We start from the raw sequence: 12497 nt of genomic DNA, 5'->3' as shown, positions 1-12497 counted from the left end.
TGATATTCGGCCATACAAGAAAATCCTCCACAGCATGATGTGGATTTTAGCTCCTGGTTTGCAATGTGTGTTGATGGAATAAAGTCATCCTGATGGTTGAATTTATTCCATCAACACACACCGCTGAGGAGACAAATGGACTTTAACGACTAAGCACCAGGAAGAATCTGGGTCAAGAATTACCAGTGGACAGTGATCTCAGTTTGGCCAGAAAACATTGTACATTTCTTCATGAGGCGAAAAATAATCGATAGGGCGTCCATTTTCTAGTCCTACCTTCCGTCCCTGGGGGCCGCGGGGCTTGCGGAGGAGCGCCAGCAGGATGTCCGGCAGCAGACTGAGCAGGATGAGCAGGATGATGACCAGCCAGGAAGACACAGAGCTCAGCATGTTAGCGAAGACAAAGTAGAGACGCTGCTGCTTCAGGAAGGGCCTGGAGGAGAGAGCGAGATCGAGAGAGGGCATCGCAGAGTTAATTAGAGTTTAAGCGTGTCGGGGAAACGGCTGAAACCGAGCTGCACCCCCACCATATGATCCCTCCCCAGAAGAAGCTGAAGAACACGTAGAAGGCCAGCGAGCCCCAGATGACAAAGTGGTTGATCCAAGTCCAGTGCCGCGTGTCCAGAGCCAGCTGGAGTGACAATGAGAGCTTCTGATTAATTCAAATATCTAAAAAGACTCTATCCAAAGCTAATTTGTTACGAGACGGGTTTTGACCAAGAAACAAAACATTTGGCTGCATGTCATTTTGAAGCTAGGCAAAGGCAAGCATCGGTTACCTTCAGCGTAACGGCGAAGACGAGCACGGTGAACACCGTCGTTCCGTAAGACCAATTTCCAAACACCTTAAAAATGAACAGCACAAACGGGGCAGTGTGTTTACAGGGCCCAGCAGCAGGTGTCAGAGGGGACTCCAGAGTGAAAGCACTGCACCCACCTGGCCATTATCCTGCAATGCCGGGTTGCTGAACAGAAAGCGAACGCCAAAGAAGAAGAGCAGACCATGGAACACGCCCAGTAGAGTCCAGTGGAGGAAGGGAACCCAGCGCAACATGGCATTTTTAGCAATTCCCCTGATAGCAGAGGAAAGAGAAAAGAGAATGAAATTCAGCTTTTATTCAACGCAAAGTGCTAAGTTTCTTGCTTGCATATGAAAACTCAGTTAATTTTAGAGACAGCAAAAATGACTCTACTATTAACTGTGCTTTGAACAGTTCCAGCACCAGTTTACATTTGATTCGATTTTAAGTATGTGTTAATTCTCCAGTCTGGGGATACTAAAATAGCTTCTAGTGTCTCAAATTTGGTATTAGGTGAGGCCTTAATATTATGGGGAAAAAAACAGAGGAAATCTTAAATGTAGCTGTTTCTCCGTCAAGACAGGAGAATTGGTAGGCGGCGCGGGAAACTATGCCAGAGAGACGTCCTAAAATTGGGTTAAAACAAATGAACTTCCCAATACATACCTGTAGAGGACAGCGTTGTCCATCAGAACCTCAATGCAGGTTCGCTGCTCCAAGAGGCTGTAGGCCAGGATGGGCATAGAGGTGAAGCAGATGTTGTACATCGTGAGATACGCGGCGTCGTACAGGGGCTGGGGAGCACGGGAGCAGGAGGAGGAGGAGGGGGGCATGAGGAAGGCCGAGGAATAGGGCAACCAGGGGTTAATTTCACAGAGGATGAGGCGTGGACACTAGTGCTAATACAGACTGGTACCAAGACACAGACCCAAAGAAGTATGGGATGTGGGGACATATTTACAAGATGACATATTTGTGAGTGCGTATACATGCACTCCTGCAATGTTTGTGAGTGCGTACACATGAGAGAGAGGTGCATCATCAAACATATGTACGCACAAATGAGTTTGACAGGAAGAGGGGGCAAGTAAAGGGAAAGGGGCATGGGGGTCCGAGGAGGGAGAGCGGGGAGGCGGTGTGGGTTCAAAAGAACGCTCTGCTCCTTTTCTTGTTCAGCGCGTCTTTGAACCTCGGCAGCCTCCAGGATATACTTACTTGTTGCGAATAGCCACAGAAAAACTGGTACAAGAACTGAGGTAAGATGAAGCAAAGGTTCTGCAAGTAAAAGGGGGGGGGGGGGGGGGGGGCAAAAATGACGTCAAATGCACTCGGAGGTTGACATGTACTTCAAACGCAGTATTTTTCACTTTGGTATTTTATTCATGAATGTATATACACATTACTGTTAAACCATAGTGGTTTGGACTTCATGAGAAGACATAAGCTCTGACATATAAAACTGTCAAAACCGCAACCCCAAAAACCTCTATCAAGTATGTAGGTTGTTTGGTGTAAAACATACAGACTTTGCAGACATGCAGTCACTGCAGAGATTCTCTACCTTGTAAAAGAAGTATTGCACCAGGTGGGCGATGCGGACGTAGTAGAGATGCCCATGTGCCAACAGCAGCTTCTTGAGGTGCTTGAGTTTTGGGATGGCGTAGTCACTGTTCCTCACTGCCTGTCGGCCTTCTTTACCTTTGATACCTGGGACACACAACACGGTGGCACAGAGCGCCTCGTCAGAAAAATTACCTTTTCGTGGATTGGAGACTTATTCTCTCAGAGAGCATTCAGTTCTGCTGTGGCGCATCTTACCGATGCCAACGTGAGCTTCCAAAATCATGCTGACATCGTTGGCCCCATCTCCTATGGAGAGCGTGATGGGATTCCCCTTAGAATTCTTCACCATCTTCACTATCTAAAGAGAGAAAACAATGACATCCAACACGCCGCTAACCTCCACAAACTAAAACATGTTGACGCCAATTCCACTGACCTGCGCCTTTTGCAGCGGCGCCATTCGACAGCAGAGCACAGATGTGCAGTTTTGGCAAATCTGAATGAATAAGCTTGTGTAGCGGTTGGAATTGGAGCCTGGTGAAGAATTAAACACCAAGGACAAAGTGGCTCCGTCTATGATGAAACCGTAGTCCTCGTTGGCTGTGGACCAACTCCTTTCAGACAGAAATAAGGGATGGGTTCAGGCTTATTATGTGACCAAACCGGTATGAACCAACACAATGCTGAGCAAAATTTTTTTTGTTTACAACATTAGGATGTATATTTGGCCAGTAGAGGAGAGATGATACACTGCAGGAAATCTATTAAGTACAGAATAGATACACAAAATTGAGAAAATTCCTGCGCTGACCTTGTGACCCCTGCCTTGACAGGCGGGGCGTCCTGCACGGCCTTCTTGTGGTACTCCAGCAGCAGCTCAAGCAGGCGCTCCTCCCGCTTCTTGCTCTTGTCCTCCAGGGTGCGCACGGTCAGCTCCAGCAGCTCCGTGTTCCTCTGGAACAGTCCGCTTGCATAGCAGGTGGACTTCGCGGTCTCCATCTTGTCACCGGTCAGCACCCACACCTGGATGCCGGCACCCTGCAGGGCCTCCATGGTCTCTGCTGCTTCCTCCTGGAGCCTGGAACAGGAATAGCCTGTGATCAAACTGAACCATGCTTAGATAATCTGACAAGGGTGGGTGTGGGAGCGTCCGCCCACCTATCTTCCACAGCAGTGGCACCGATGAGACTCATGCCCATCTCCAGCTGGTTGTAAACAGCCATGAGCTTCTCCTCTCGATCCTGCAGGGCCAGCATTGCGTCCCTCAGTCCTGTGTCCGCCTCCGCATACTCCTCTGCACTCAGCTGCTTGTAGGCCAAACACAGCGTCCGGTAGCCTTCCTGCACAGGAGGCACCATCACCATACGGTAGACGTACACAGTAGAAAATAATATAAAAATGTATTCCACCACTCTTAATCGCCACGGTAATCTCAAGTTAAATCCTGTATGAACAGAATTCGGTGCAGGGTGGTGCAGAAGCAACGTTCTTTACAGCAGTCGGTGGCTTGCGTCACCCACCTTCGCGTTACGTTCCACATGCACTCGTATCCTTTCCACCTCTTCCTGTCTGACGCGAGGGAAGATGGACGAGTCCGCCCCCTTGCAGAACAGCATCGCATCTCCTGAGGCATGGAAGCAGAGATATAAACAAGGCAGAAAAGGGTCCTCGCTAGACAGCAATCAATGCGGAAAACTACAGTGTCACCTCAATCTCACCTGAGTTGGATCTGACAATTACACTCATCCGCCGTCGCACTGGGTCAAAGTTCAACACGTGGAGGAGCTCATACCTACGAACAGAGGATCATGAGGCCAACACTGAAACTAAATATTTGCGTGTTAAATAGGTGCGCGTGGGGAAGAGGAAGAATTTGCTCCGAAAATGACTTACGCTTCAACCATCTTGTCCCTGTTGAGTATTTTCATATATTTGTTTTCTAGACCCAGAAAGGTGAAGCCATACCTGCAGGGGGAGACAGAGGACCAGGAATGAGCAACTCAAAGACCATCCAAGCCACGAGAGGCACGTTCAACTCCTACGCAAAGCTTTGCAGAGAGCTGTACACATTTGATCTTCACACCAGTTATCTATGTACGGTTAAAATATACAGTGTCAGCATGGTTTAGAGATGTATAAATTGATTGGGTTTTTGTCCCATATTACTAATCTACTCAGTTCCATATTAAGTAACTGTGTTAAAAAGGTCAGAGAGGAAGGTGACCTAGATACAGCTGCAGAGATTTCAAAAATGACGACGTGGTATGACTCATGTGTCACATCCTCCACACTGGTTCGGGATGGTAATATTTTTAGCAAAGAGCCAGAATAATGCACAACAGACGCGTCAAGACAAATTCTCCAATTTACCGGAATTGTTCGGTACCTCTTATGTAAATGATTGATGTTATTTGGGGGAATGTGTATCATGTTAAACAGTTTTATTTTTTGTGACCCCAATCCCGTCCGACTCACCTCATGGCACCTTTGACCAGAGCCACCTCATCGGGAGAGGAGGCTATGAAGCCCTTCTGCTCCTGAGGCTGAACACGGTCTCCACACAGCGGCGAGTCGTCCACCTGGTCCATCAGCCCGTCGCACTGACTGCGACCCGGGCACGTGGACTCCTTCACCTGCACCGTGTGGCACAGGCACAAGGCCCGCAGGAACAGCTCCTCTTTCTCCTAACCAACAAGATGCATGGGGGCTTGGGTCAGAAATATTCAATAACCAAAACAAACGTCACAGACCCAAATTGACATACTTACTGTAATTTGAATTCCCAAGGAAATTGACAAGTGAATATTTCATCAGGCAAGCATCTGTTATTTTTTTTTATATTTTTAGTATGTATCAAGGGACAAGTGGAAAAAAGAGCCTTCACCTTTATTATTATTCGTCACTTAGATTTGACAACTATCTTAATGGGTGCAGTTAATAATACCCAGCAGTCAGAAAATATATGTGTACCTCGCATCAAGATCCCTTTGCATCGTCGGTGGATGATTCGACCCTTACGAACGCCCCAGATCACTTTACTATATAGAGTACTAGTACTGCGGAGCCAGGGCTGTTTACAACCATTTCAGAAACATGTTTTGCGTCCACCTCGCCCCGGCTAAGAAGCAGGCAAAGTGCCAAAACCGAACCAGCCACAAAGTATCCCCACTTCCGACAATTATGAGCTAAGGAGAGAGAGTGGACATTTCTTCCCAAATTTTGAGTTTGAGTGGGTCCGGCAGGACACGACAGCTGGGGAGATGAACCACCGTGTCTGCTACAAGTTCCCTACCAGAGCAGACAAGTGAGTACCACATTCGGGGCACCCATGCTAACGTTGTATTGTTACGTAATGTTACATGAATCATAAATAATATACCTAGTAATAAGAACACATAAATCGCTTTTGACATTAAACAGTTTCTCCGAAGCCTTTTTTTAGAGCCTGAAATTGAGCTCTAAGCTAACACCACTGTTCTACCGAATGCATCAGTGAAATTATGCCCTGTAACAGTTAACCCATTTGTTACAATTAACGCCATCCATCAAAACAGTTAAGCTCTAGTTAATGTGAAGCACTGCTACTGCTAAATCTAACAAACCAACAATTTGGGAGTGATTTGTGCATTTAGACACGTAGAAAATATGTCTTATAGACAAATGACTGCAAAAGCTTTTTGTCAAGCCCTGCTGCATATTAGAAAACACAAAAAAAAGTGTAAAAAAAGTAAAAAAATATATATGCAATATATTGGGGTGGTATGCATTGTGTGCTGGGGGATGCCGGGCACTCCGGAGTCGACTGCCGCTCGCCCCGCTCCGCACCGACTTGGAGTTGGGCGAGCTGCGGTCGGCTCCGGAGGGGTCTGCTGCGCCGCATCCCTCAATGCACACTGCACCCGCTCACCTGGCACTAGGGCCGCAGGTTAACAATAACATTCAGTAAAAGTTCATCCTGTGTGTCGGCGAAGACACACGACGCACCGGCGCATTTCTCTCTCCTACGGCGTTCCACTGTGTGTTCAAGGGAGAGTCAACCTTTGACCAGAATGTCCAGTAATTCCACAGACGTGGCGATGAAGGTGAAAAATAAAGCTAACCACCAACGACGGAATGTCCTCTAGCGCAAAGGCTCCCAACCACCGGACCGTGAGAATACGAGCGGGTTTTTTCCGGGAGGGATCTGCGATCTGCTCCACAGCAGGGCAGCAGCAGGAAAAGGTGTAAATTAAATACATCAGGATTTTTTATTTGCTTTGTTTGGAGAAAAGATCGCTCTGATCGGAGCTGCAAAGCTGTGGGTAGTAATTTGCCTTTATATGACCAGCGCCCCACTCTGGCAAAAATAGCATCGGTTTTTCTGTGCTTATTTTGGTAAGTAGCTCAAAAGTAGTGGAATAAGTATTTTATTGTTTATTATTCTGAAGTCTAGTTATGGTAAAGCTCTTTACCGTTTAGGTGTGTTGTTTAAATATTCTCGTATTTTTCCTCATTATTTATCATTTTTAATATTCAAATAAAAGTTACGTTTCGAGAAACAAGTGTTTTTCTTTACAAATGAAGACTCGATAGTCAAACAATGGCATAGCCGTCAGTGCTGAAAAAAATACATATGCTGAAATCGAAAATCGAATTGTGACCTTAAAAAGTCTAATTGACTCGTGGATTTGGAAAATTGTGACACCCCTACCATTAAGAGTTTGTAAAATGTTATCAGGCGTTAAATGATATCAGTATTAATGTCACATGGATGGCCACTGCTCCTTCTCCCTCAGAATTCGGCGCAGACGGAAGCAAGAAGCGCATGTGGGTGGTCTCTCAAGGGTCTTCCCGAGCAATGAGTTATGCAATGTCCGGGTACTGGTGTGTGTGTAACTGGTCTTTACGACAGATGGAGGGGAACCACAGCACTCACTATGTCAGCCTTCCGTTGCAGTTTGTTCATGGGCCCATCTGTGACAGAGAAGCCGTCCAACTGTGTGCCTACGTCCTGGCACTTGTACTGAAATCCGTCAATGCAGCACTCTATGAACTCCATGTTGTTCTGGGTGAGGGTGCCCGTCTTGTCCGTGAAGACGTACTCCACCTGCAGGCAAGATGAGAAAACTACATCACAGCTTCTTCAAAGGCCGCCAAAAGAAAACACTTGCAGAGTTAACAGGCTTCAGCAATAACATTAGGCAATTACTCCCCGACAGAATTGGACTACATAAATCAGTTAAACGAAGCGTCACCTTTCAGTTAAAAAAATAATAATCTGGCAAACCAGGTGTGGTTGATCTGCGACTGCAGAGTCTGAAGTGCAGTAAGAGTCTGAGAAGTCAGGACGGTGCAGCCAATCAGGCCCAATTAAGCTGTTCATGCTTAAGAGTCACTGATGTTTTCTTCATTTAGACAGAGGTCATATGACAGGCAACAAAAGAACCAGCATTTTCTATTTAGGCTTAGCGACCGTACAGTACATACTGTAAGCACTGGTTAAGTGGCTAGTACAGTACATGATGTTATGCGACGCTCTACCTTTTCTGGCCGACTCACCTGTCCGAGCTCCTCATTGAGGTCCGAGGTATTAACGAGTGCCCCCTCCTGGATCTCAGGGTCAAAGAAGTCCTTGTCCCAAGTGATGAAGAAGGAGCCAAGGAACTTCTGCATCTCCACTGTCACGTACATGGAAACTGGGATGATGAAGTTGAAAAGCACCATGAAGGACAGGAAGTCCGTGAACATTTTCAGGTACTGTTGGAGGAGGAGTCAGAGAGAGAGGGAGAGAGAGTGAGTAAGCATATTTACACAAATTGTTGCACAAAAGCACAGAATTTAGGAACTCAGACACTTTCATTTGAAAGCTCACTGCAATGGCAAAATCATTTATTACTGTTGTTGTGCTTGCACAACATTACAGGTCCCCTGATACACACACAAAGACACTCACCCACCCTCCACAATCAACATCCATCCCCATAATCCAACCCTTGGCAGTAGATTGAGGTGTTCAACTTGGTAAGTAGGACTTCATTTTTGAAGGGCCCTCCTCTAGTTCAGGGACCCCCCTTTTGGCATTTTCCCTGAGCAAGTTACTTTAGTGCGTCCCTCACCTGGTTGGTGTCCTTCTCCTTTTGGGTCTTCTGGTTGTACCATGGTTCATCCTGCCCGGGCTTACTCTGCCAAACATACTTAAGTGTAGTGCATATCAAGGCCTTGCTCACCAAGATACAAAGATAAACCAGAAGAAAGGCGTTGATGGACCTAGGAACAATTCATAAAAGAAACTTAACACATTCCATAGAGAACATGACTTTCTTTTTTTTTTGTTTTACTTCTGAGTATACACTCATTTTCCCCGACCCAACATACTTCTCTACTGCTGAGCGTTTCTGTGATTTGCCCTGGTAATTAAGAGCCATTTTGGTCTCCATGCCGGTGTAAACTGCCACACCTAGTTGAGAGGGGGGGCAGAAGTTTTGAGGTTGGATAAGGTACCATTCTTTAGACCCAAAATGGCATTAAACAATGTTTTCACATTTAAGTGAATCCTGTGACTCACCACAGATTTTCTGAGTGTTCTTTAACGTGGCCCCCTTCAAGAGCAGGTTCTCTGGACCCAAAGACCTAACAATCACACCAACAGACACAACTCGGCAACTTGGTAATGGTGCTAGCTTCAAGTGCCATATGGCAGCTAAATTGGCATCATGTTTCAAATACCCAATTGCAACAGACACAGCTTGTGTTTTGCTCTAGTCTGAGGTCTGGGTTTTACACTGGTCTCCATGTTCTTGAGAAGGACACATTGACATTTATATTTGGCCATTACAAAGCAGTCGATGGCAAATGCCTGCAACAGAACTTTGAAGGGCTGGTTAATTCTGTGGCAGTGTGGTTTTAATGAAATGTTTTGTTTGGAGTTATGGATCAATGAAATAAAGATTTCATGGCAATGCCAAGAAAAATAAGTGCTTGGGCCAATTGATTTGTGCCAAGATTGGGAAAGCGCTCACCTCACTGCAGGCTCCTGATCAGTCCTGTATATGTGCATACGCCCAACAAACCTGCAAGACCACAATTCATCAACTAATCAATAAAAATATTTATTAACACAGGATGTGTGAGAGGTTAAACAGTCTCTTCACGATATATAATGATACGGTTTGAGTATATAGACTGGAGAAATGTTAAAACACCTTGTCAATAGTTTCATTGTTATGACCCTACACTACAGCCTTCTTCATGAGTCACCACTGTGATCTGAGCCAGGTACCCCTATAACCTTAAACCAGGTACCCATATACCCATCTTAATCCAGGTATTCATATACCCATCTTAACCCAGGTACCCAGTTACTGTACCCATCTTAACCCAGGTACCCATACACCCACCTTAAACCAGGTACCCATCTTAACCCAGGTACCCATACACCCATCTTAAACCAAGTACCCATCTTAAACCAGGTACCCATATACCCATCTTAACCCAGGTACCCATATACTCATCTTAACCCAGGTACCCATATACTGTAACCATCTTAAACCAGGTACCCATATATAGTACCCATCTTGAGTGAGGTACTGTACCAATATACCCCAAATCTTAGTAAGTGGCATCTTGTGCTGGCTGGAAGCTTTTCTGGGACAGGAATAGGAGAGTTGGCAGGCCCTCTCATCCTGGTTTACTGTTCATTGGCTGATTGTTGGATTTCAATAGACTATGATCTGTCAGTGGTTCTGGTTGCTTGCACAGATGGATATATTTGCATTTGTCTAGCCTATCATGCGGCTCTTTGCTCAACTGAGCCAACTACTGATTTTAAAATTGGAAAAAAAAACAAAAAACGTATAGAAGCCTATAGACAAACACGTTGAAACTGTTGACAAGGTATTTAATTACTCTCTTGTACCCATTCACAAATACCCAATTGTGTCATTAATTAATCACTTTGATACTTAAAATAGTCTTGACTCTTTTTTCCTTACTTCAATGGGATAAAAAAAACCAAAAAAAAACAAATAGAAGACAACATTGTGCCTGCTTCCAATGTAAGGCAATCACATTACCATCTTCCCATCACAGCAAAGTCACTAACTGGTGCAGAAATTAGGGAGCCACCTAATTACTGGTGGTTTGCCAGTGACATTCTGGCACTGACACTGTTGGTTTTATTGACTCTGAAAAGTCAGCATCTGGCTCAAAACTCTGTGTACGTCTTAAATACCATTCTGATGTCCTGCTAAACGGATTAAGGTCCCACTGTTTATCGATAGAGGGAGCCAGAAGTTCCCATAAATGAATTACTAAAGATGTGAAGATACGAACTGGGTGATTGCGTGTTCTTCATTTCCTGGTAAGCGTCCCAGGCATACCAGACCTAACGCAACAAGTCATAATATTTCCACGGCCTAAAATAAATACACTATGGTCCCGGGACAACCCTGTTACTTTACAATCTCTATGTTACCACTACAGTCAATCAGTACATTTTAAATTGGCCTTTGATTTGATCCCAATGGAAACATCACAGGCGGGTAACGCAAGCTTTTAGTGTAAACCTCTGAGGACCACGCGGCGAGGGCCTACTTGTAGAGGTCAGGCTGAGGCTGCTCGCACTCGATGGTGGCGTTGAGAGATTCCAGATCCTTCTCTGTGTCTGGCACTGTGTAGTGTGTCTGGAGATGGGTGAGAGGCAGAATTACGGAGTGCGTGTGTGAGTGCCGACTGGCTGAGGTCAGGTGGCCTTTGTCGACTTATCACTCTTAGTGGAACACAGGATTACAGAAACTGTGAGTCACAAGTAAGTGTGAAAAAAAACATGTGAATGTGCATACACATACACAAACCTCTCTAGTGCACTGCGGAAGCGAAATGGGGAGTGTTAAAATTGTTATATTTAACCACACAGCCAGTACACGCTTTAGGCCACTACACATGAAGTAAAAAGTGGAGAAAAAGAAAGGTTGACTAAGCTCCAACCACTGGTGCTCCTGGTGTTACCTTATGATTTGATTCTCCATCCAGACTGGCTGTGGTGACGAAGCAGGTGGCGTCGTCCCTGCTGGACTGCAGCAGGATCAGGTCACAGGGAAATGTCTCGTCCTCCTCTACCTCTACCACGTCTCCAACCTGGTTCAATACCGTTTGTTAATATTCGCTACCAAGTATTTAGTAACCAAGTGTTTAACAAAGTATCCAAAAGCATTCATTTTATATACTTGATCATTTATTCTGTGACCCGAGATTTACCACCGTTGAAAGCTATTTAAATTGTCACACTCGAATGTGTAAGTACTGGCAACAATATAATATAACACTACAAAGGCAATTCCATCTACGCCAAGAGCAAGGTCATGTAACTGCTAAATATGTCTGCACACATGCGAGATAAACACACTCCATAAAGAATGGGACTAAATAAAATAGATATGTTCACACTACATCCTGACTAACTTGTTGGTACCATTGATTCAAATTATGGCGACATATGGCATGAATTAAGGTCTCAACCTATTTAGTAGGTTGAGACCAGCTCTACTATTCAGTCTAGCTTCTAGCTTGCCACATCCATATATCTATACCAGAAGATTTTGGCAAAGATAGAGGTGGTGAAATGTACCTTGAGCTTCTCGCTCTCTTTGCATGTTCTTCGCCCGTTTTCAAGCACCGTCACCCGGTACTTATTCACCTCATTGTCTGCTTTGTGGCGCAGCCAGTCCTCATAGCCCTTGCAATAGATAGTACTTATTTATACAAAACATTTACAAGTACGTGTCTATTTGACATTGATGCAGGGACAAATGGTAAGATAGATATGCTGGCACACAGCAATTAAAATATTTGCAATGAGTCAATACAGGATATGAAACCATATCGTAAAAAACCTTTTCAGATACAGAAACATTCTGGCAATGTGGCATACAGAGGTGCATTATTAGGGAAGGTAACTTTGACCCAACTGTGAATACACGTAGACTGTTGGTAAAAACTAAATGCAGAGGCTAAAATTGCATGAGGTACAACATTTTGATTCGGGATGCGGTGCCATAGGAGGGAATGGCTGGAAGCTGGTGCATAGTGTGGGGTTACAGGGAAAAGTGATGGGCAGGTGGATAGTCTGTGGGAGTGACGCTGTGAGAGTGTGGGGTA

The 12497-nt window shown here is 45.2% G+C and overlaps 1 protein-coding gene across 1 annotated transcript in view; it reads right to left on the bottom strand.

The window, feature by feature from the left end:
* The window catches only part of atp11c (ATPase phospholipid transporting 11C (ATP11C blood group)), a gene marked incomplete at both ends in the record, with an annotated part of 45637 nt that overhangs the window by 581 nt on the left and 32559 nt on the right, over positions 1 to 12497 (bottom strand). Inside the window, 24 exons of the mRNA XM_080008556.1 lie at positions 277 to 433; positions 528 to 631; positions 780 to 845; positions 938 to 1073; positions 1467 to 1594; positions 2016 to 2075; positions 2362 to 2507; positions 2619 to 2717; positions 2796 to 2977; positions 3175 to 3441; positions 3522 to 3703; positions 3884 to 3987; positions 4082 to 4155; positions 4257 to 4328; positions 4839 to 5047; positions 7279 to 7449; positions 7902 to 8099; positions 8459 to 8609; positions 8718 to 8799; positions 8908 to 8972; positions 9362 to 9412; positions 10935 to 11023; positions 11349 to 11477; positions 11968 to 12075. Coding sequence (XP_079864682.1) covers positions 277 to 433; positions 528 to 631; positions 780 to 845; positions 938 to 1073; positions 1467 to 1594; positions 2016 to 2075; positions 2362 to 2507; positions 2619 to 2717; positions 2796 to 2977; positions 3175 to 3441; positions 3522 to 3703; positions 3884 to 3987; positions 4082 to 4155; positions 4257 to 4328; positions 4839 to 5047; positions 7279 to 7449; positions 7902 to 8099; positions 8459 to 8609; positions 8718 to 8799; positions 8908 to 8972; positions 9362 to 9412; positions 10935 to 11023; positions 11349 to 11477; positions 11968 to 12075 — 3030 coding nt within the window. The remainder of the gene's footprint in view (positions 1 to 276; positions 434 to 527; positions 632 to 779; positions 846 to 937; positions 1074 to 1466; positions 1595 to 2015; positions 2076 to 2361; positions 2508 to 2618; positions 2718 to 2795; positions 2978 to 3174; positions 3442 to 3521; positions 3704 to 3883; positions 3988 to 4081; positions 4156 to 4256; positions 4329 to 4838; positions 5048 to 7278; positions 7450 to 7901; positions 8100 to 8458; positions 8610 to 8717; positions 8800 to 8907; positions 8973 to 9361; positions 9413 to 10934; positions 11024 to 11348; positions 11478 to 11967; positions 12076 to 12497) is intronic.

This window comes from Zeus faber (genome assembly GCF_960531495.2).
Source record: "Zeus faber genome assembly, chromosome: 10".
Lineage (NCBI taxonomy): Eukaryota > Metazoa > Chordata > Actinopteri > Zeiformes > Zeidae > Zeus > Zeus faber.
This window is presented reverse-complemented; position numbering and strand designations above follow the sequence as displayed.